This window comes from Pongo abelii, chromosome 19, assembly GCF_028885655.2.
Source record: "Pongo abelii isolate AG06213 chromosome 19, NHGRI_mPonAbe1-v2.0_pri, whole genome shotgun sequence".
Taxonomy (NCBI): Eukaryota; Metazoa; Chordata; class Mammalia; order Primates; family Hominidae; genus Pongo; species Pongo abelii.
The window spans coordinates 68,390,167-68,414,897 of NC_072004.2; the positions used below are offsets into that span (position 1 = coordinate 68,390,167).

General features: G+C 42.2%; 1 protein-coding gene across 2 annotated transcripts in view; it reads right to left on the minus strand.

Annotated features, from left to right (window-relative positions):
• Positions 1 to 469: 469 nt before the first annotated feature.
• The window catches only part of KPNB1 (karyopherin subunit beta 1), a 34,735-nt gene continuing 10,473 nt past the window's right edge, over positions 470 to 24,731 (minus strand). For both annotated transcript variants that reach the window (XM_024235028.3, XM_002834232.6), the window contains 17 exons: positions 23,948 to 24,007; positions 21,947 to 22,036; positions 20,867 to 20,977; positions 19,974 to 20,075; positions 16,752 to 16,976; positions 15,310 to 15,501; positions 14,348 to 14,478; positions 11,952 to 12,099; positions 11,544 to 11,615; positions 10,320 to 10,464; positions 8,600 to 8,682; positions 7,990 to 8,097; positions 6,936 to 7,079; positions 6,712 to 6,817; positions 4,993 to 5,107; positions 4,469 to 4,630; positions 470 to 2,762 (listed from right to left, as the gene is read on the minus strand). In XM_024235028.3, the coding sequence (XP_024090796.1) occupies position 2,762; positions 4,469 to 4,630; positions 4,993 to 5,107; positions 6,712 to 6,817; positions 6,936 to 7,079; positions 7,990 to 8,097; positions 8,600 to 8,682; positions 10,320 to 10,464; positions 11,544 to 11,615; positions 11,952 to 12,099; positions 14,348 to 14,478; positions 15,310 to 15,501; positions 16,752 to 16,976; positions 19,974 to 20,075; positions 20,867 to 20,977; positions 21,947 to 22,036; positions 23,948 to 24,007 (1,995 nt within the window). In that variant the 3' untranslated portion in view covers positions 470 to 2,761. The remainder of the gene's footprint in view (positions 2,763 to 4,468; positions 4,631 to 4,992; positions 5,108 to 6,711; positions 6,818 to 6,935; positions 7,080 to 7,989; positions 8,098 to 8,599; positions 8,683 to 10,319; positions 10,465 to 11,543; positions 11,616 to 11,951; positions 12,100 to 14,347; positions 14,479 to 15,309; positions 15,502 to 16,751; positions 16,977 to 19,973; positions 20,076 to 20,866; positions 20,978 to 21,946; positions 22,037 to 23,947; positions 24,008 to 24,731) is intronic.

Sequence of the window (24,731 nt, forward strand, 5' to 3'; positions counted from 1 at the left end):
GGGGCTGAGAACTGGGAAAAATGAAAAGCAAAATTAATAAATATAATTGATATAGGCAGCTGCCACTTGTGGCAAACCAAAGCCTAGTCCGACGCCCATTTTCTTCACATTTGCACTGACATCTTCCCAAGCAGACGGTAACTACATTCTTGAAGGAATGTGCCAAGACTAGGGTGGGGAAGGCCCAGACAGTGAGTGAACAGAATGCATTTTGCATCCAGTTGCCTTAGGTGGTATAACTGATTTAAGGACAAATACCCAGACTATGGAAAATCCACTAGCAAAAGGTTAACTAGAAAAGAGGAGGATTAAATGCATAACCAGTGCAGAGTAACTGCAAGGCACCAAGACCACATCCAACCAGCCCATTTTCCTCCTCTCCACCACTGAATGGATCTGGGAGAAAGCATTAGTAACAGCACTCATCAACTGCTTCCCTGGAACAAAACATGACAAAACACACGGAAGGTTTTTTCATTATGGTTCTCGGTGTACTTTATTCTCCTGCTGTCTAGCTAAGCAGCCCACACAGGACAGAAATGGGTAGCACTGAGGAATGATCAGATTTTTTTTCCATCCCCAATATTTCTGCCCCCTCCCTAAGCCCTGACCCAACCCTATCTAATAATCAGGAATGGTTAGTACATCATTCTGTCTCTCAAAGAACAACTGAAATGGAAACAAGGCATTAGAGGACCAGGCCTCTTAATAGGGCTTAGGAGCTGGTATGAGCTCTTTATTCACAATGGAGCGTCTCTCCTTCAAATACCTGGATTTTTTTTTTTTTTTTTTTGTACACTGGTTCATAGATCGGCACTTGACTTTGAACCTGGCACCAAAAGGCACAATATCTGATACCCTGTACAAGAGCTATTAGAGATGCTGCCATATGGATGGGCAAAACTGAGCCAATCCCACTTATGAATGGAAGGCTTGGACATGGAAGGGAAGATATAAATGAGGAGTTGGAGAAAAACACAAGCCCATACTTTTTGCTAGAGTGGAAATGAAAGTGGGAATGAGGGTCTTGTTTTTAGTCCTCTAAGGACCAGGAAGCAATTTATAACTTCCTTGGTTTTTCTGAAAGCAGCATATTCAAAATGCCAGCAAAAACTCCTAACAACTGCAAAAGCAAAAGAGGATCAAAGCTCACCAACATCCCTTCTTATTGCTGAAAGACTCTAAAATTCAGGATGCCCTGTTTTCTTGTAAAAGGGAAAATAATTAAGTCTGATTTACGGTAATCATACCACATCACACTTCTAAAAAAATATTAAAGTGTGTGACCAGGGGACGTTTGACACCATTTTATTAACCTTCAACTTCAGTGGAAAAATAAAACCTTTTCAAGTGCCATTTTCATCACAAGAGTTCTAGTTAGTGTGTTTGTGTATTCACACACACACACTTTTTTTTGTTTGTTTTGTTGGTTGGTTTTGAAGTGCAGCAAGAGACCAATACCGCATTGTAGTCAATCAAATAAAAGAACAGAAGGCCAAGCAGTTTCCAAATGGTTATTTTATCAGATTGTTTGAACATTTAATTTATCCTGTTTGCAATCCAAAATAGTTACCTGAAGTTTGCTGTTTTGTGTGTATGTGTTTACTTTTATTGTATATTTATTTTTCTAAACTCTTTGGCACAATTTTCTGGGGGCATTCAGACTGCCACAATACAAGTCAGGAGAGGGCGTTTTCTTTGTGCTGCCAATTCTGATCATTTAAATTTTGGTTTGTTTGGGTTGTGACTTTTTTGTTTTTGAAGTCTGCGTTATTTGTAACAATTGTACTTATATTTTTCTATATCCTCTAACGCCAGAGTTTTCTTTTTCTCCCCCCTCCCCCCCACTTCTACATTCACAGTTGAACCATATTAGGAAAGGCGCCTTGATGAAAAGATCAGGATAGGAGCTCTGACCATTCGTCAGTGTTTTCCCTAGAGTAAAAAAAACAAAAAACAAAACCAAAAAAAAACAAAAAACAACAAAAAACAAAACCTAAAGAGCGTCTTTCCTCTGTGTATGTTTTTTTTTGTTGTTTTTTTTTTTGTTTTTTTTTTTTTTTTTTTACATCTCTTGTGCTGCATCAGTAGACAGAACTTCGGTTAGTTTTATGAAATGCAACATCTAACCCCTTGTTTTCTGGGAAAAAGAAACTGCAATGATTTGAAGTTGAGAATGTGGATACCGCCTCACTCACACACACTCATTCTCAGACTGTAAAAAATCCCTCACCCTCCTTCTAGCTGGCAAGCATACAGTACCATGTGGCAAAGGTACAGCGAAGGTTGGCTTGAGACCCAGGCTCCATCTTTCTCCTCAGTAGCAAAGGCCAGGCTGCCTTTTACAACAAAGCACCACAGCTGAACCCAGTCCCTCCTCCTCCCCCAAACCAGGCATTCCACTCGGCACCGGCCAAAAGACAGAAAAGCTACTTCTAGCCTCTCCTGGGAAGAGACAGCTTTCTTTCTTTCTTTCTTTTTTTTTTAATAAGTAACTCCATTGTTTTTCTCTTTTCCAAGATGGCCGATGTTATGGTTTTCTACGAAGTCAGTGCTTACTTAGCTCACTAACAGCGCTGCTGTTGGCGGCTGCGGCTGCTGCTGTGGCAGGATTTTCAATGTGGTGTGTTTTCAAGCCTCACTCACTCATCCTCTCATTCCCAAACATTCAGCATCCGTGCACACTCCTCACTTCCAGGTTTTTCAAAAGATTGGAGATTTCCAGTGGGGGTCCTCAGGTTATCATCCCAATGGTAACAGATCTGAAAACAGATGGAAAAAAAGGTCAATCTTTGAGATCACATATACCCAACAGAGCCAATAATGCTGACTCCTACAATTACATGCTCCTAGGCCTGAATGGAATTTGTCAACATTTCAAGGATTGACACTCTTCTTGTCCTATGTGCCACTGACCCGCTCTTATTAACACCTACATCAGAGGGTGGGAGGGAAACTCAAAGAGCCAATTTTACTGAGATCTGTGGAGTAAGATAACTAAGAGGAAAAGAAATTAAAACTATATTTCAGTCTGGGTGCAGTGGCTCAAGCCTATAATCTCAGCACTTTGGGAGGCCAAGGAGAGAGAACTCCTTGAGGCCAGGAGTTCAAAACCAGCCTGGGCAACAGGAGATCTTGTCTCTAAAAAATAAAAAAAAATTAGCCAGTCATGGAGCTGCTTGCCTGCAGTCCCAACCACCTGGGAGGCTGAGGCAGGAGGACCACTTAAGCCCAGGAGCTGGAGGCTTCTATGAGGTATGATTGTACCACTGCACTTCAGCCTGGGTGACAGAGGAGACTCTGTCTCCAAACAAATAAAATTGCATTTCAAAGTAGGAGCCAAGGCCTGGTGTGGTAGTACACACCTGGGAGGCCGAGAAAGGTGGATCACCTGAGGTCAGGACCAATCTGGCCAACATGGTGAAAACCCGTCTCTACTAAAAATAAAAAAAAAAAAAAAAAAAAAAAAAAAAAAGCCTATAATTCCAGCAATTTAGGAGGCTGAGGTGGGTGGATCACCTAAAGTCAGGAGTTCAAGACCAGCCTGGCCAACATGGTGAAACCCCATCTTTACTAAAAATACAAAAACTGGGCCAGGCATGGTAGCTCATGCCTGTAATCCCAGTACTTTGGGAGGCCGAGGTGGGTGGATCACGAGGTCAGGAGGTCAAGACCAGCCTGGCCAAGATGGTGAAATCCCGTTTCTACTAAAAATACAAAAAATTAGCCAGGTGTGGTGGTGGTGGGGCACCTGTAATCCCAGCTACTCAGGAGGCTGAGGCAGAGAACTGCTTGAACCTGGGAAGCAGAGGCTGCAATAAGCTGAGATCGCGCCACTGCACTCCAGCCTGGGTGACACAGCGAGACTGCCTCCAAAAAAAAAAAAGAAAAGAAAAGAAAAAAAGAAAATTAGTCGGGTGTGGTGGCATGTGACTGTAATCCCAGCTACTCAGGAGGCTGAGACAGGAGAATTGCTCAAACCCAGGAAGGCAGCAGTCGCAGTGAACTAAGATTGTGCCATTGCACTCCAGCCTGGGCGACAGTGAGACTCTGTCTCAAAAAGAAAAACACACGCACACACACAAAAACATTTGACTTTGGAAATCTTCTCTAGAGCTAGGCAACGTCTAAAAGCACTGCTGTAAAGAAAGAATAGGGCATGAGGAAAGGAATAGAAAACAGAAGAGAATTAGGGGGAAATGACATTACTGATGATTTTATTAGGACCCAAAATACTCTGGGAATTTCAGTGAATTCCAGTTTTAAAAGTTCTGCTCTCCATCACTATGAGGAGTCAAACATTTGGCTCAAGGAAAAACTGAGGCTGCCTGACTCAGAAGCACCTACATGCGAAAAAGTACAAACAAAAAAAATGCCAGAAGGCAGTGCTTGCCAGAACGGCCTAAAGAAAACATACCTCCCTCCTCCAGGAAGTAGAAGAAAGAGGACAGTGGAGGCAAGATCTTACCAAGCTTGGTTCTTCAGTTTCCTCAGTTCTTTTGTTGCCCATGTAGCAAGGGTTTTTGCTTTGTTAGTCTTCGATCTCCGCCCTTCAGTTAACAATTCATGGATCATTGGCCTAGCTTCTACTAATTTCAGTACATCCTTCCCAAATGCTGTACATAAGTCCCTGTGCAAAACAAACACAGCTGAGAATGAGCTCCTAGCCCCATACCAGTATCATGTTTTGAGCCTTCCAAACCAGTGCTATGGGTTTCTTAGCAAATTTCAAAGATAAATAAAACCCTCAGTAGAGGTCACTAGACAGAGGCAATTGTTGAGTTTAATGGGGTGTAATACAGAGACCTTGAGGGTCTGGAATAAACTATCATGTGAACACTCAAAACAGGACATGAAAAGTTCTACAAAGAAATCTCTGTGCCAAAGAAGTGAATTGTTGCCATCCGCCATACTCTCAAAACTCCTTACTCCATGTTTTCTCATTTTCTGTGAGAAATTCTATTCAGCTCTTAGAAGCAGGGTATAACTTACCCTATTAGTCCAGCAGCACAAGCTACTACTCCATCTGTATGATCCTCATCTCCAGCAATGTGGTCAATGAAAGACAGAATAAATTCTACTCTGGGTTGTACCAGCATCACATCCGCTATAAAAGAGAGAGAAGGTATTGGTCGGGCGTGGTGGCTCACACCTGTAAACCCAGCACTTTGGTAGGCCCAGGCGGGCGGATTACAAAAGGTCAGAAGATCGAGACCATCCTGGCTAACTCGGTGAAACCCCGTCTCTACTAAAAATACAAAAAAATTAGCCAGGCGTGGTGGCGGGCGCCTGTAGTCCCAGCAACCCAGGAGGCTGAGGCAGGAGAATGGCGTGAACCCAGGAGGTGGAGCTTGCAGTGAGCCGAGATTGCGCCACTGCACTCCAGCCTAGGCGACAGAGCGAGACTCCATCTCAAAAAAAAAGAAAAAAAAAGAGAAAGTCTGATGCAGCTGTCCCTCATGTAGCAGGACTACATCCTTTTTCAAAATTTCCAACTATTATACCCCATCATACAAGGTACAAGCTGGATAACTAGATGCATATAGTTATATCAAATTATTCTTCCTTTGATTAATGTGTCATTCCTCAAGTCGACAGAAGAGACAAATATTCCTCTTCCTATAGGCAAATATAGAAGAAACAAATTTAACTTTTTCCTGAGCTAATGATACCAAGTGGGGTGAAGTAAAAAAATTTCCCCAATCAGCAACAAGAACAAGTAACGGGAATTCTGACTCCCCAATCCTCCAATTTAGCTTGTGGGGATGGGAAAGGGGTAGGGGACCTGCCACTCATGGTTGATACAGGAAGCATTTATGTTGGGTTTCCTCCCCCCAACATTTTTGCTGAATCCCATCCCTTGCAATACTCAAGAAATATGAGAAAAAGAAGCAGAGGGCTGGGTGCAGTGGCTCACGCCTGAAATCCCATCACTTTGGGAGCCCAAGGTGGGAGATTGCCTGAGCTCAGGAGTTCAAGAGCAGCCTGCAAAACATGGTGAAATCCCATCTCTACTAAAATACAAAAAAAAAAAAAAAATTAGCTGGGCATGGTGGTGTGTGCCTGTAGTCCCAGCTACTCAGGAAGCTGAGGCATAAGAATCACTTGAACCCGGGAGATGAAGACTGCAGTGAGCCATGATCGCTCCACTGCACTCCAGCTTGGGTGATAGAGTGAGACTGTCTCCAAAAAATAAAAATAAAATAAAAAAATAAAAAAAGGCTAGGCACAGTGGCTCAAGCCTGTAATCCCAGCACTTGGGGAGACCAAGGCGGGCACATCACTTGAGGTCAGGAGTTCAAGACCAGCCTTACCAACAAGGTGAAAGCTTGCCTCTACTAAAAATGTAAAAATTAGCCAGGCATAGTGGCAGATGTGTATAGTTCCAGCTACTCAGGAGGCTGAGGCAGGAGAATTGCTTGAACCTCGGAGGTGGAGGTTGCAGTGAGCCGAGATTGCACCACTGCACTCCAGCCTGGGCAACAGAGTGAGACTCCGTCTCAAAACAAAAAAAAGAAAGAAGCAGAGCAAAAACAATAGTCTACAGTTTTCCCCAAGCCACTCTCTTCATTAGGGCACTGCTCCCCCTTCTCCCAGCCTTTTAAGCAACAGGCACTAGGTTCACAAGCGAGCTACAGAATGACAGACATAGCCCATTTGGCTAAGTGCAAATTGGCCAGTGGACGAAGGGAACTGGGTTGTATACTCAACGGTGTACGTTCTCCTGATCCCCCTTTAATCCCTGGACGATTCCGGTATAGGCTTCCAAGCAGCTTTCCCTTAGCTCATTCAGATAATCCACCATGTCATAGTCTGACTGTAAGACACAAAGAACAGAACCTACATCATACTGATCACTTTTAGCTGCATGTTTGTCAATAGTCCCTCCAATTAGAGCTAGACTTAAAGAACAGCCAAGATAGCTTTAAGCTTACCTTGTCCACCTGGGCTTGGGAGGCCTGCTGAAGAGTATTCAATACAACCTCTAAGTATTTTTTAAACTCTCCACCAATAGCAAGGGCAATATCACCAAACACTGACAGAATCTGCGGCTTCACAGACCTGTGGACGTTCTCATTCTGACAAGGAACAAAAGGAAAAGTGAATTAAGTCAAAACTTGTTTGGTCCAAAAATTCACAAAAATTTCATTTCTAACAAGCAACTATTGATTTTAAATATTTGGATGGTCCTTTATAGCTTACAAAACCTTTCCCATTTGCACCTCACATCAACTCTAAGAAGCTAGCCCAGGTATTAGTATTCCCATTTTACACGAGGAGGCTGACTTAAGCATCAAGTGACTTGTCTGAGAACACACGTACAATAATTAATGATGGCTATCTCTGGAGAGAGGTATAATATACAAATGGTCCCCTGCTCATGATGGTTTTGATGATTTTTCCACTTTACAATGTGTTTATTGGGACCTAACTCCATCATAAGTCAAGGAACAACTAACTGTATTTACTTTTCCTTTGCATTTTACTGTTTTGTTTTAAAAATCTCTAATAGAGCACACATTCCTTTAACTTTACAATCTTTCTTCAGAATCATCTGTGAAATGAACAACTCCCCTCTTTATAAGCCCAAAGCCAATGTTCTAGAAACTTACAGCTCCCTGTCACTGATTTTTTTTTTTTTTTTGAGACAGAGTTTGGCTCTTCTTGCCCAGGCTGGAGTGCAATGGTGCGATCTTGGCTCACTGCAACCTCCGCCTCCCGGTTACAAGCGATTATCCTGCCTCAGCCTTCCGAGTAGCTGGGATTACAAGCGCCTGCCATCACGCCCAGCGAATTTTTTTTGTATTTATAGTACTGACGGGGTTTCACCATGTTGTCCAGGTTGGTCTCGAACTCCTGACCTGCCTCGGCCTCCCAAAATGCTGGGATTACAGGCCACTGCGCCCGGCCTGTCGATATTTAACTATCTTTCCAACTGTTGATTTCTTCAAAGAAGACTGGTTAATTAGATTGTGTGTAGATACTCACCCCCAAATTTTCCAGAAGCAGCTGCATCACCTCGTCACAGAAAGGTATGATGTTGGATTGCAGGGCACGGCACAAGTCTCCCACTAAGCCCACAGCTGCCAAACAAACCTGCCAAGAATCAAGGAAATAATCTTCTAACAGAAAAGGCTGCCTGCTGGGGCAAGATATTATTTTTAACTAGCTGCTGAGCTTTTATCACTTGAACCTAGAGTTAAAGGAGAAAACATCTTTCCTCCGCCAAGATTAATTTTTCAACAACCAACATAGCAGGAAGGGAACAAAGACTATCTGAGAGAGATCACTGATGAAATTAAAAAAAAAAAAAGTCTTGCTCTCCAGGGCGCTAATAGCTCAACTTTATAGCTGGTCCTGCATTAGTACTGTCTAGGCAAATAAACAGTCATCTTGTCCACCGTTATCTGGTGCATCTAATATCCTGTTTTTCATGGACTACTTCCAGTTCAAATGTTCAGGCAATGAATAAAGTAGCTTGCCTTTTAGGACAATGTATAAGGAAAAACTACTTAAGCTATAAGAACCTGGTTTTGGGTGCACTACAGTGACTGTCAGGTATAAATGGGAACATACTATTTTGAAAAGCACATCCTACCTGGTACTCAGCATAATTTTTTAATCCAATGCCCAGGAAGGGTTTAAAGGCCTCCATGTACTTGAGGAATTCACCACCCAACACTGTAATGAAATAAGCTATTAGCCAATGACAGCACCACGGGTTAACACAGAGGCAGGCAAAAATAACCCATCCTACCTCTCCCAAAATGTACTCACTCCACTCAACAGGTTGGGTGAAATGTGCGTTAGTTACCGATTCCATCACGAAGACATTAAAGACTTGCATAAGCCAAATTTATTACTGCTGGAAGGGCCCTAATTCGCAGGCCACAGAGACAATGCCCACTCTCCACAGAATAGGGCTTTACTCTGGCTAATACAACAAAGTGGTATGGCCCTAAAGGAATGCCAAGGTTAATTTTAAATGGGCTGAACCAGCAATACGGACTCTTGTCCACCTCCTCATCTGATAATAGCATGTCCTTTCTGCAGGCCAGCTTCAAAACAGGGTCCTTAGGCAATCCCATCAAGGGCTAAACAAGCCACAGCCAGGAAAAGCAGCACTGGGCTTCAGATCCAAATCAGCCACTCCAGGAGCCAAAATTAACTTCTTTGCCCTTTCAGAGGAGTGGTCACATGTTGACAGACCAGTTGGACACAGGCTGTTTATGCCAAAAATAGGTCTGGTCCTAAGGAGAGTGGTCCTCAGGTAAATGGCCTTAGCCATGTACTTACAGGCCACCCCTGAAAAGGCATTCCAGATTCCTAAAGTGCTTTGTAATGCCTCTTCAAAGAGTCTTAAGTCAGATATGGCTCCCCCAAACCAATTTTGCAGTCAGACATGTAAAAATCAGAAAATCAATTCATAGAACTCGCTCAATGTTTCATTTCATCCCATACCAGGCACCATGATGTGTCAATCTTATTAGTCCAAAGCATTACAAACCAAACCAGGTGATGGCAAGTACCAGGAAAGAAAATAGAAACTTTTAGCAGGGCACAGTGGCTCACGCCTATAATCCCAGCTACTCAGAAGGCTGAGGCAGGAGAACTGCTTGAACCTGGGAGGTGGAGGCTGTGGTGAGCCAAGACGGTGCCACTGCACTCCATCCTGGGCAACAGAGCAAGTCTCAAAAAAAAACAAAACAAAAACAACAACAACAACAAAAAACACCTCTGCCAACCTCCGTTGCAAACTGGCTCCCCATTTAAATGGACTGACAAGGCAGTTATACAAATTTAAGTGGTGTGCACTTAAGTTCAATCTGACTTTGAAGTGACTCACGCCCCAGTAAAAGGACTATGCTTTCTGTAGTCAAAAATTCTTTAATGCCCTGACAAGAAGGATTGCCTGGGCCCAGGAGTTTGAGACCAGCCTGAGCAATATAGTGAGACCCTATCTTTACACACATACAAAATTAAGCTGGGGCCAGTGGCTCACATCTATAATCCTAGCACTCTGGGAGGCTGAGGCAGGAGGATCACTTGACTCAGGAGTTCAAGACCAGTCTGGGCAACATGGCGAAACCCCGTCTCTAACAAAAATATAAAAATTAGCTGGGCATGGTGGTGTGCACCTGTTAGTCCCAGCTACTCTGGGGGCACTGAAGTGGAAGGATCATGTGAGCCCAGGATTTCGAGGCTGCAGTGTGCCAAGATCGTGCCACTGCACTCCAGCCTGGGTGACAATTATTTAAGGCCACTGAAATGCCTACATTCCAAAGACATTCCCTGACCAAACAGTATTTCTCACCGACCTTCCACCAGTGTGCTAACTGCCATCAGGGCATCTTCTTGTACTCCCCCAGACCCAGCTGTGCTTTGGAACATCCTTAACAGGGAGGCCATAACCACATCAGAGATCTGCAAAGCATCTTGATGTTGCACTTTCCGAAGAACATTCTGTGAAATGAATAAGAGTTCAAGATCAGTTGATTCCAAATCTCCCAATCAGAACACTATACCTTTTCTTTTTAAAATCAATTAAGTCCCTTGATATTTTTTAATTTTGGGAATGCCAAATGTACTTTTTATACACAAAAACATTGACAGTACCAATCATCAGCAATAAACATTTCTCCTGTTTCTCAATTCAGAACAAACGTGAGCTGATCCTCCATTGTGCAGAAGGTCATGTTCTCTCAATTTTGTTTGTCTTACTGTCTGACAAATCCCTGCTGGTAGCCTCCATAGTCCAGTCTTACTAGAATGATAGTTAAATTACTTCAGCTTTAGAGAAGGCCCTATCACCTTAGAGCTCTTATTCATAAAACAAACAAAAAGCAACCCTTCCTATATCCTACCTATTTACAGATGACCTAGAAATAATCTTGATAAAATCAAACCAACCTGACTTCTCCCATCAAACATTCCTTCCTCACTCTTGTTTGTTTCAACTAATGTCACTGACATTAGGTCAAACAGCAAATGTTTCAAAAGATGACGGTACAAATTCAAGACTTTATTTTTAGTCAAGTGAACTATAGCTGGGAACCAAATCCAACTGAGCTAGGCTTGAATAACCTAATGAAAAACCAAGAGTTTTTTGGTTTTCAAAATCAAAAAACCAAAACCATTCAAGCTGCCAACACAAATGAGCTATACATCTGGAAGGAACCATCACACATTAAGTAGTTTCCTTCTCTACACAGTGATGTTAGTTGAAACAAACAAGAGTGAGGAAGAGAGGTCTGATGAGTGTATGTTGAATTAGGAGACGTCAAGTTGGTTTGATTTTATCAAGATTACATCTAGACCATCTGTAAATAAGTAGGATTTGAATCTTTCTAGACAGACAGGAAAGGCAGGTGGGAAATTCCTCTCCCAATCGATCAATCACAGACTAAAGCCTTCTGAAAACAGCTTCTGATCCGCATCATCTATACCATTTTCGAGTTCTGTGTGTACACGAACTTGTCATACTGAGATACTAATAATTCTCTAACCTGGAGTTATTAAGAAGTCATAAGGCACCACCATACCTGAAGAGTTGCGCAGAGTAAAGACTGAAGGTCATTGAACTGGATTCTATCGGATGTGCTCTGGATATGTGACTACAAAGAAAATAAGAAAACGTACTCTATATGAAAACCTTCCACTTTTGCTGGGACCATTTAATAATCTTCCCTAATACTAACATAGGAAAGTAAACAACAACAACAAAAAACCCATAATACATATAGTGTAACACACAGATGAGTAAAACATGACAAGCAATGCTAACGTTAAGGTGCAACGTTAAGGTGCAATATTTTTTGTATAAGCTTTATATCTTTCTGAGAAAATATATACTTAAACACTAAAAAGACAGAACAGTCTGGAAAATAGACCTAGGTGTCCAAAGTACTGCCCCATTCCCACCCATAGTCAGGGGCACTCTTAGGTCTCACCTCCATCTGAAGAACCTGTTGCAGTCGTTCCATGATGACCAAAGTCGTTTTCTGGACAGCAGGATAACAATCCTTGGCACTGTTTTTCACAATTTCCATCAGAGATTCATATGCAGAACTCCTCAGGTTGTTCTGGTGTCCATCAGGTCTGTAAAGAACACAGCGAAAATCTTAAAGCCTCAACTGAAAAGGACAGGGAAGAACATAGACAATGTCTTGCCAAAAATAAGAACTCAGGAACCGGTATGACTGCAGACCTGGTTTGAGTTTGAAAACACAATATCCAAGAACCAAATCTTCAAGTCCTTTGAGCCAATGGCTATGTTCATTATGGTCTCCAGACAGTTAAAATTTAGAATGGCCCTTTTGGAAATGGGCTAAAATTATAGAGGAAAAAATGGTTTGAAATGGTAAAAAATCATGTGAACAATTTAACAGGTAGTCTGAAGTGCTATGAAGAAAATACCCCAATTTTCTTGGCTAGACATGATGGCTCATGCCTATAATCCCAGCAATTTAGGAGGCTAAGGCAGGCGGATCACTTGAGGTCAGTTCGAGACCAGCCTGGTCAACATGGTGAAACCCCATCTCTACTAAAAATATAAAAATTAGCCAGGCGTAGTGGCGTGTGCCTGTAATCCCAGCTACTCAGGAGGCTGAGGCATGAGAATTCCTTGAACCTGGGAGGTGGAGGTTGCAGTGAGCTGAGACTGCACTCCAGCCTGAGCAACAAGAGCGAAACTCCATCTCAAAAAAAAAAAAAAAAAAAAAAAAAAGAAAGAAAGAAAATACCCCAATTTTCTTCATTCATTTAAAAAAGATGTCTTCACATACAATCTCAAAGAGGCATGGAGATGAACTAGTTAAATGGAAGATTTTTGATGGGCACAGTGGCTCAGGCCTGTAATCCCAGCATTTTGGGAGGCCAAGGCGGGCAGATCACCTGAGGTGTCAGGAGTTTGTGACCAGCCTGGCCAACATGGCGAAACCCCATCTCTACTAAAAATACAAAAATTAGCCAGGCATGTTGGTGGGCACCTTTAGTACCAGCTACTCGGGAGGCTGAAGTACGAGAATCACTTGAACCCGGGAGGTTGCAGTGAGCCAAGATTGCACAATTGCACTCTAGCCTGGTTGACAAGAGAAGACTGTCTCAAAAAAAAAAAAAAAAAAAAAGGGAAAAAAAAAGGTAAGATTTTGTGCTCAGCTCTCTTCCTGAAGGTTTACTTTGCTCATGACTTTAGGTATAGCTTACACAAAAAATAAATCATTAAAGGTTGTTTCCAACTTATAATCCCTTTAAACAACATGTCAAAAGCTTGTTTCTAAGTCAACTGTATTTACCCCAAGTTCTTCATCCTATATAAAAATATGGTAGTTGGCCGGGCACGGTGGCTCATGCCTGTAATCCCGGCACTTTGGGGGGCCAAGGCAAGTGGATCACGAGGGTCAGGAGATCAAGACCATCCGGCCCAACATGGTGAAACCCTGTCTCTACTAAAAATACAAAAATTAGCTGGACATGGTGGCATGCACCTGTAGTCCCAGCTACTCAGGAGGCTGAGGCAGGAGAATCGCTTGAGGAGGTTGCAGTGAGCTGAGATTGCGCCACTGCACTCCAGCCTGGGCGACAGAGCAACACTCTATCTCAAAATAAATAAATAAATAAATAAAAATAAAATAAATAAATAAAATAAAAATTGTAGTTATTGATTTGGTGTGGCAATCGAATTCATAATGAGTACTATCATTTCTCTTGTAACCAAATACTCCTGTTAACTGTCAATGCTGCAAAATGAAGGAAACTCTCTAGATCAATTACTCTCTACAATGAAAGTAGAGAAATTACACTATATTCAGATTTCAGCTGTAAACTGAACAATTCTAAGGTAGGTGGAATCTGCATTTCTTTCTCCATCTTTAAACAAACCAATCAATCAATCATGGGATTCTTTTTTTTTTTTTTTTTTTTTTGAGACGAGTTTCTCTTGTTGTCCAGGCTGGAGTGCAATGGCGCAGTCTCAGCTCACTGCAACCTCCATCTCCCAGGTTCAAGCAATTCCCCTGTCTCAGCCTCCCAAGTAGCTAGGACTACAGGCATGCGCCAGCACGCCCAGCTAATTTTTTGTATTTTCAGTAGAGACAGGGTTTCACCATGTTGGCCAGACTGCTTTCGAACTCCTGACCTCAGGTAATCCAGCCGCCTTGGCCTCCCAAAGTGCTGGGAATATAGGTGCGAGCCACCGCGCCCAGTGGGTTTCTTTTAATTTCTCTATAGAAGGTAGAGTCTTGTCCTGTCTCACTATGCTTCTATGATTAAGCTAGATATCCTCCACACAGAAGGCAACAGAACTTGGATGCAAAGACATCACTCATTTCTGTGAAATATCAGTTACCTGTCTGTAGTCTCTAGGAGCTTCTGAACTATGAGTTCAAATGAAGAAGATAAGCAGTAAGTAGCTGGTTCTTCCTGATCATCAGCAACGTCTGCAGCTTCATAAGCAGCTTCAGCCAGACTGGAGAAAGCCTGAAATGCACATAGGTTCAATGTTAATCCTGAAAGAACCCCATACCTTAGGATTATCTCATTTTTCATTAAGATACTTTGGGCCGTGTCAGTGAACTTCCAACTTTTTCTGCCAAGGTCATCTCAAGACAGCATTTTACAGGTATCTTTTAACTAACTATTTATTTATTTGATTTGTACTTTCTGTTCATCCTGTCTGATAATCTGACAACTCTCTAAGCAGCAGAGTACTTTCACCAATACCTGCCATTTCTTCTGTTTCCAATCACAGAAATCCTGTCTGATAATCTGACATCTCTCATCAACCTATTTGATAATCTGACAACTCTCTAAGCAGCAGAGTACTTTCAACAATACCTGCCATTTCATTTCTGTTTCCTTTCACAGAAAGACGTTTAGCCTCATTCCTTCCTTATTTGAACTTCTTCCCCTTAACCAATTACATTAGCCTATACTGACTCAGCATTTAGGCTGCCTACCTTCCTTCCCTCTTGCCCTCTACTCAGCAATGATACTTCTTGTAGCCAAAAACTCTCTACCTTAATCAAAACTTCTTGTCCCCAAGCAATTCAAGAAAGCAACCCAAGTCCAGATAGTTTCCCCACTGGGTTACCATGACTGTTCTAAGTGGTTCAGGAATCAGTAACCATAAGTCAACTGTTCCCACTGGCTCTTGCAGTTGGAATCTCCCCCACATTTTAATTGAATAAATTAGAAAGAAAATCAGAAAAAGCCTTCCAGTGAGGCAGATTGATTTCTCTCCCACACCTTCTACTTTCTTGCCAGTGGCGCAGACAAGCTCCTTTTCTCACCAGGAAGAAAATCCCTTACCCAGCACACATTTGAAGCCACTCTGGGTTCCGCACTGAGACCCTCAATCAGACACTGTAGCAGGGGAGCCAAGTAGACATCATTGATGGCAGCTTCAGGAAGCAGCTCACAAATTCTGCCTACAGTCCATGCAGCTGTATCTCGAACAACTACACTGGGGTCTTTCATTAATTCTATTAGGGTGGGCATAGCCTGAAAATATAACAGTTATTAGCAAAGCAAAACAAAGATTAAAATTCATGTTACCTACTACCCCAGAGAAAGAAATACTGATGGATGGCTTAACTCAAAAAAGTCACCAAGATACTTTTTTAATTTTACAGGACATGGTGTGAAACATCTTTCAAAATATTTGAAAATATCTTTCAAAACTCCAGTTTAGAGTTTTATATTAAGAATTTGGTGTAAATGCTTTTAGTAGTCTGCAATAAATTACTCAGATAGAGGCTGGGCATGATGATGGCTCATGCCTATAATCCCAGCACTCTGGGAGGCTGAGGCAGGCAGATCACTTGAGGTCAGGAGTCACTTGAGGTCAGGAGTTCAAGACCAGCCTGGCCAACATGATGAAACCCGGTCTCTCTACTAAGAATATAAAAATTAGGTGGGCATGGTGGCACACAGTCCCAACTACTCAGGGGGCTGAGGCATGAGAACTGCTTGAGCTGGGGAGCTGGAGGTTGCAGTGAGCCCAGACTGCACCACTGCACTTCAGCACTCCAGCATGGGTGACAGAGTAAGACTCCATCCCCCCGCCTCCCCACCTCAAAAAAAAGAATTACTCAGATACTTAGAATTCTCAGGATGCAGCTATGATGGCATCTGGCTATATCCAGAAAGACTGAATTCTTTAAGCACTAAACTCAACTATAACAAACTCTTTTTTTTTGAAATAGAGTTTTGCTCGTTGCCCAGGCTGGAGTACGATGGCACGACTTATAATAGCAAAACAAGCACAACATTTCCATAAGAACATTTTCATTACATAAAGGACATTTTGTCCAAAGAACAGAATAATAATGCCATTATTAAAAATTATGGGGAATCAGTGCTAGGTGCAAAAAAAAATTATCGGGAAATGTTTACAACACAGTATTAAATGAAGAAACAAGTTATAAAACAATCTGCACAGCAAGAGCCTGTTGCACACACATGCACACAGGAAAAAGCTTCAAGGATAAATACAGAGTTAAGAGTGGTATTTCTGGGCAATGAAATTAAAGGTGACTTTTCTCTTTTGGCTTCTTTCAAACGTCTCTGGATCATGCTGACTTATGTAGTTAAAAATCTAAGAAATATATTTTACCCTCATTAAAAGTAAACAAGTATCTAGAAATAATCTTTGTAGATGACAATTTAGTTTTGTTTTGAAAAATAAAGATATGCTTTAAGTTTAAACAATAAATATCCTACTTTCTACTCCAAAAATCCCTCAGCTTCACCTGTATAACTAGTGGTTTGAGCTGACTGGGCTCTGGTCCTTCCAAGATACAACCAAAAGCCATCACTGCTGCATCCCGGTACCGCCAGTCTGGGTTCTTGATGTGTTCTTTAATGAAGGGGAGGACATGTGGGACAATGTCATCTTCACAGCAGGTAGCCAGAAGCATGAGGCACACCCCTGCTGCTTTGCAGGGGTTCCAGTCATCATCATCATCATTTTCGTCCTGGTGAAAGAATATGGCACTAGTTAAGATTTTGTCCAAAGAATCATTTTAACTCTAAAGGTCCTCTGACTACTCTTGAATGTCTTTAGAACTTAAACTCCAGGGAAATAAAATATAAGACCTTTATATTTTGTCTCTTCCACAAACATTCATCACAGCATAGCCTTTGTTAAACAAGATTCAGATGGAAGAAGATTCCATTTAGTACTACACAACAAGAATGAAAAAATTTCAACTACATCCAAAAAGAATGAATTCCAAACATTTAGAACAAAATACAGAACTAGAGTGTATGCTGTATGATTCCAGTTATGGAAAGTCCAAAATCGGCCACGGGCGGTGGCTCATGCCTGTAATCCCAGCACTTTGGGAGGCTAAGGTGGGTGGATCACCTAAGGTCAGGAGTTTGAGACCAGCCTGGCCAACATAGTGAAACCCCATCTCTACTAAAAATACAAAAATTAGCTGGGTGTGGTGGCACGTGCCTGTAGTCCCAGCTACTCAGGAGGCTAAGGCAGGAGAATTGCTTGAACCTGGAAGGCGGAGGTTGCAGTGAGCCAAGATTGTGCCACTGTGCTCCAGCCGCTGTAACAGAGTGAGACTCTGTCTCAGAAAAAAAAACAAAACAAAACATAGTATTAAAAATAATAATAAATAAAGTCCAAAATCAACAAAAATTAACCTATGGAATAAAAGACCAGGAAAGTGAGGGAGTTTCATGACTGGGAAGAAGACATGATTCAATCAAAAGTTCAAAAAAGAGGCGAGGTGCGGTGGCTCATGCCTGTAATCCCAGCACTTTAGGAGGCCAAGGCAGGCACATCACTTGAGGTCAGGACTTTGAGACCAGCCTGGTAAACATGGTGAAACCTCATTTCTACTAAAAATACAAAGACTAGCTGGGTATAGTGGCACACACCTGTTAATCCCAGCTACTCGGGAGGTTGAGGCAAGAGAATCACATGAACCTGGGAGATGAAGGTTGTAGTGAGCCAAGACCGCCCCACTGTACTCCAGCCTGGGTGATAGAGCACGACTCTGTACCCCTCCACTCCCCCCCAAAAACCAAAAACCGAAAACACAAAAGTTCAAAAAAGAACAGATTCCGCTAATATCTCCTCTTAAGTTAGAATCCGAGGTATAGCTTCCTAATTGTGGCCAGTCACACCACATAGTAAACTTAAGGCAGGTTGCCTATGCAGTTTCAGAAAATCACACAAAGAATAATTTGTTCTCAAATAGGAGAAGCACAATAAAAATATAAGAAACTAGGCCAGGTGCAGTTGCTCATGCCTGTAATCCCAGCACTTTGGGAGACTGAGGTGGGCGGATCATGAGGTCCAAAAATCGAGATCATCCTGGCCAACATGGTGAAACCCCGTCTCTACTAAAACTACAAAAATTAGCTGGGTGTGGTGGTGCATGCCTGTAGTCCCAACTACTCAGGAGGCTGAGGCAGGAGAATCGCTTGAACCCAGGAGGCGGAGGTTGCAGTGAGCTGAGGTCGCACCACTGCACTCCAGCCTGGCGACACAGCGAGACTCTGTCTAAAAAATATATATACATATTACATATAAAACATATATATTACATATAAATATATATAAAATATATAATACATATAAAATATATAATTATATATGATATATAATACATATAAAATATATATAACTTATATAACACATATAACATAATATATATAAAATATATAATATATATAACATATATAAAACATACACACACTCACACACACACAAAAGTAAAGACACGAAGTCAAAAGATAAAAATAGCAACTATAGGCCAGGCACAGTGGCTCACGCCTGTAATCCCAGCACTTTGGGAGGCTGAGGTGGGTGGATCACTTGAAGTCAGGAGTTCGAGACCAGCCTGGCTAACGTGGCAAAACCCCGTTTCTACTGAAAATACAAAAATTAGCTGGGCGTGGTGGTGCGCACCTGTACTTCCAGCTACTGGGAAGGCTGGAAGTGGGACATCGCTTGAACCCAGGAGGCAGAGGGTGCACTGAGCCAAGATCATGCCATTACACTCCAGCCTGGGAGACAGAGTATGACTCCGTCTCAAAACAAAAGAAAAAACAAACAAAAACAAAAAAAACCCTGAAAGGAGAGATGAAAATTTAAGGGAACACTCAGTTCATTTTAATCCAAACACATACCTACTTAGCTTTTGAAACTGCTATATTGAGAATCATACACATCCCTAAAAACAATTACATTCCCGTGTACAAAGAAATGATGCAGTGCTCAGTTACCAGCATCGTTTGGTCAGAGTACTAGCAGCTCTTTGGTAATACTTCATATGCACCAGAAGAACCTTCCCAAACACCGTATCAAGAAACACTGTGTTGCATAAAGTCAGGAGAACAAAAGCAACTAGGACACAATCCTCATAAAAGAACTTCTATATTTACTCATTAGACCCCAATCTTCATGAAGTCTTGTCACTTTACTTTCATCCTGAATCTTAATAATTGAAGTTAATTATCTTAAAGAATCAGTAGAAGGGTTTCTTTCTTGGGTTGGGGTCCTTCATTAGGATCTGAATAACTCATATCCAACTTCCTTAGCATTTTAAAAACATACATCCTGTGAACTCACGAAAGTATCCTAGATATTAGAACAGATACGTAAGTGGCCTAAAATCAGCACATCTTTGCTCCCAACCTTGCTTCACTGAAGCTTTGATAGAGCACCTCTCTTTTGGAGTTTGGACAATGGAGCACTCAGGAAATCAGAGCAGCATGTGGCTCATTCCTGAGCAAGACGCATCTGAGATGTTAAGACTCAGTTCTCCTTCACAAAGAAGTCAGAGCCTAGGGGATCTTATAGATCCAGCTTAGCTGTTCCTGAGTCATCAACAACAGAACATCAAACAGTTGATGGGTTGCAAAGTTTCTTCCATGGAAACTCTTCCACACACAGTTTACTCTTAGTAAGGTTTCACAGCCTACCTACCTATATTTGGAAGGTAACTCACCTGTTTAGTTAGTGTCTGTGTGAGGATTGGAACCAGATACTGTAGTGCTCCCTTGGCATAAAACTTGCTGGTGTGCTCAGGGGGCCGTCCTTGTTCTGCTGCCTGAGGAGAAACAAAGCAAATTCTAGACAAAAGCAACCAAGCTCTGTATACTAAAGGCATATAATGAGAGCTGACCAGGGATCTCTTAACAGAAACAGAAACACACAGGGACAAATGGTAACATACAATGTGATCTTGGAAAGTGCTAATTTTTTGGTCTACTTCAGTGAGAATCTTTTAGGCCATATATTATAGGTCCAAGGCAACATTAAGTATAACTTTTTTTTCGTAAGTTCGATTCATATGGACAACCTGATATTTCAGTGTTCCTTGGATGAACACACACACCCAGTTTGCCTAAAGATGCCAAAAAAAAACTTTTTATTTTTGTCCTGAAATAAAAGTGTGTAAAGACCAAACTGGAAACAAAGCTTGAATTCAAAGATCCCAAGTACAGAACTCCCCATTCTCCTCCATATCTGACTCTTTCACCACAGCTAGTAAAGTATCAATTATACATCGTAGGCTTGCATTAGGACTTCCAAAAGGAAATAATTCAGCATCAGGTATCACCTTGGTAAACTGCGACAGCCTGCTGCCCCCTTGTGTTCACAGTGATAATACCACTATTTACGATCAATCATGCCTGACTGCTTGGCAAAAACGTGAGAGCCCTCATTACTGATGTGCCTCCTTCATGAAGGGCTCTGGCTAGCAGAAAAATCAAAATCTCTGCCAATGGAGATACTCTCTAAACCCAGACAGAATAAAGTTCTCCTAGAAGGGGAATATCATCCACAAACGAGATATGTCCCAAAGCCTATTCAGAATAATAGTTCTCCCCAGCTCACCTCTGAAGCCTCAATGGCCAAATCCATTTCCTCATCACAGACATTGGACCAGAATTCTATCCCTTGTAGAGCCACCTCATCAATGTCACTTTTCATTGCTTCGATTGTGATCTTAAGAAGAAAAACACCCCAGGCCCCAAATAAGTATTGATTCAAGTGAGTCCCTGCCCCAACCCGGCTTTAACCACAGACATGCAAATTTCAGAAATGTAACTTATAAAAAGGAAGCCAGGCTTGAAAGAAAAGATAGAAAAAGAAAGATTTTCTTTCTTTTCTTTTTTTTTTTTTTGGTGATGGGGTCTCACTCTGTCACCCAGGCTGGAGTACAGCAGCACAATCTCAGCTCACTGCAACCTCCACCTCCCAGGCTCAAAAAAACCTCCCACCCCAGCCTCCTGCGTAGGTGGGACCACAGGTGCATGCCACCTCACCTGGCTTATTTTTTTATTTTTTGTAGAGGCGGGGTTTCACCATATTGCCTAGGCTGGTCTCAAACTCCTGGACTCAAGCGATCTGTCAGTCTCAGCCTCCCAAAGTGCTGGGATTACAGGCGTGAGCCACCATGCCCAGCCTCAGATTTTCAAAATGCAAGTTTGTTTTTTTTTTTCTTTTTGAGACAGAGTCTCGCTTTGAGGCCCAGGTTGGAGTGCAATGGCGTGATCTTGGCTCACTGCACCCTCCGCCTCCTGGGTTCAAGCGATTCTCCAGCCTCAGCCTCCAGAGTAGGTGGGATTACAGGCACGTGCCACCACGTTCAGCTAATTTTTGTGTTTTCAGTATAGACGGTGTTTCTCCATATTGGCCAGGCTGGTCTCGAACTCCTGACTTCAGCCTTCCAAAGTGCTGGGATTACAGGCGTTAGCCACCGGGCCCGGCCTCAAAATGAAGGTCTTTTACCCACACAAAGTTAGCACCAGTTTTCTTGGCACACCACTGATGAGCTTAAACCTAACAGTCTCAAGGAATTTCCTTTATTCCATAATATTAAGTAAAATACTACAGAATTGGCAAAATAGCAACTAAGGATGATGGGCTCTGTAATTAGCTACAAGCTCAAATCACATAAATAGAAATACTTACTGCAAAAAGAGCAGGACCCATATATGTCTCCATGTACTGATAATATAAGGACATTATCTTCACCAGATTTTGTAAAGCAGCCACTCGTACCTTTTATGAAGAGCAGATCATATAGTTTACTAAAGTAACAATGCAATCTGACAAACTTAGATTCACTCAAATGGGCCAATAATCCTAAGGATTATTTGAGGTAAATATGGGATATGTTATCATTTCCCTAAAATTCATTCTCTCCCTTCAATTCCCTCATTATCTGTTCCTTTATTTTCCCATTTCGTCTCTTTTTTGGTGAAGGGACAGAGTTTCGCTCCTGTTGCCCAGGCTGGAGTGCAGTGGCATGATCTTGGCTCACTGCAACCTCTGCCTCCCCGATTCAAGCAATTCTCGTGCCTCAGCCTTCCAAGTAGCTGGGATTACAGGTGCCCACCACCATGCCCGGCTAATTTTTTGTATTTTTAGCAGAGATGGGGTTTTGCTATGTTGACCAGGCTCATCTCGAACTTCTGAGCTCAGGCAATCCACTCACCTCGGCCACCTAAAGTGCTAGGATTAAAGGTGTGAGCCACTGCGCCCGGCCATTTTTCTCTTTTTTTTTTTTTGAGACAGTCTTCTTGCTCTGTCGCCCTGGTGCAAGTATAGTGGCCATGATCACGGCTCACTGCAGCCTCAACCACCAGGCTCAAGCAATCCTCCCACTTCAGCCTCCCACGTAGCTAGGATTACAGGCTCGCCCCATCACGCACAGCTAATCTTTGTGGACATGGAGTTTCGCCATGTTGCCCAGACTGGTTCTCCAACTCCTGGGCTCAAGTGATCCTCTGGCCTCGGCCTCCCAAAGTGCTGGGATTACAGGTGTGAGCCACCACACCCAGTCCTTTTTTTTTTGAGATGGAGTCTCCCAGGCTGGAGTGCAGTGGTGTGATCTCAGCTCACTGCAACCTCCGCCTCCTGGGTTCAAGCAATTCTCCTGCCTCAGCCTCCTGAGTAGCTGGGATTACAGACATGCGCCTGTAAAGTGTTGGGATTACAGGTGTAAGCCACCGCGCCTGGCCTCAGTCTTTTTTTTTTTTGCATTAAAGGTGCGTGTGGAACCCATGGTAGGGCTAAATTCACTAATATTATTCAGACTGAAGATGTTACTTCTATCTTCTTGAAGGGTCAGGTTTTGGGTATAGCAATAGCAAAACTGCTTTAATGGCTACAGGGGAAAACAATCACTTGAATAACCTATGGCAATAAAGTAGCAAAGCTGATCAAAAACCTTTTCTCCCTTAAGTGTTTGTGTATATATATTTTTTAGTAGAAATGACTTGAATAACCTACGGCAATGAAGTAGCGAAGCTGATCGAAAACCTTTTCTCTCTTAACTGTTTATTTGTGTATATATATTTTCTAGTAGAGATGGTGTCACTATGTTGCCCAGGTTGGTCTCCAACTCCTGACCTCAGTGATCCTCCTGCTTTAGCCTCCCAAATTGCTGGGATTATAGTGTGAGCCATCACACTGGCCCCTTAAACCTCTTTTAAGAGGATGGCAACTTCCAATACAATTCTTCCCTCTTCTCCAGTGTTTTTATTAATTATCATTATTATTTTTTGAGATGGAATCTGTTTGCAGTGGCATGATCTCGGCTCACTGCAACCTCCGCCTCCCAGGTTCAAGCGATTCTTGTACCTCAGCCTCCCCAGCAGCTGGGACTACAGGCACGTGCCACCACACCCAGCTAATTTTTTTGTATTTTTAATACAGACAGGGTTTCACCATGTTGGCCAGACTGGTATGAAACTCCTAACCTCAGGTGAGCTGCCTGCCATGGCCTCCCTAAGTGCTGGGATTACAGGTGTGAGCCACCATGCCCAGCCAGAATATTAATTATTAGTAACAATATTAATCAAACCTTATTGCTGAAGTCAACTGATTCCCAGTATTTCAAACTTATATTAGATTTGACATTTCCTAGGAAAGATGCGAGACAGATTTTTCATATAACCTCACACTTACCCTCGTATCTGGACACTGTGTGGCTTCACAGACCACCTGCATAATAAAGTGCCTTTCAGACTGTAGGAGGAATAAAAATAAAGAGAATTAGGAGAGCATAACCTGTACACAGGAAGATTTCCAGACTCCCTCTACAAGGAAAACCTCTCGCTCCCTCAGGGCCCCACACAGCCCTGCCTGGTACAATCAAGCCACTCTCCCTTGAGATGGTACAGCACTATAAAGGCTATAAAGAGTTTACCTTCAGTGTCTGCTATGTGACTTGCCCTCCAGTGAGGTCCCTAATCTTTTAATCTGCAAAATGACCTTCACTAACAAAAACTTCAGGGAGGAAACAGAAAAATGTAGGTCACAAGGTTTAAATAAAAATGGTTGGTTAAAAGATAAAAATCTACAAGTAGGAAAATCAATTTCCTCATATAAGAGAATTCAAAACATCTGCTTTATTTCAGAGATCAAATTTGTTTTCTGAGAGGTAGCAAATTCACATCAAATGTGGTGAGAAATGGGAGAATGAACTTTGTGTGCTACCCTCCTAAATCTTCCAAAATCTATTAAGGAAAAATCCAGCTTTCTAACCAATTAGAATTGCCATTTGCTCTGGGGTTTCAGACCTTTCCAAAGTCAAGAAATGGTAAAAACCCAGCTAAAGTGTCAACAAACATATATACAGAAATACTTTCAGACCATGACCCTGGCAATTTTACTTGTCGGTATTTACCCAAAAGGACTGAAAGCAGAGTCTCAAAGATACACATGCATGCCACATTCATAGCAGCATTAC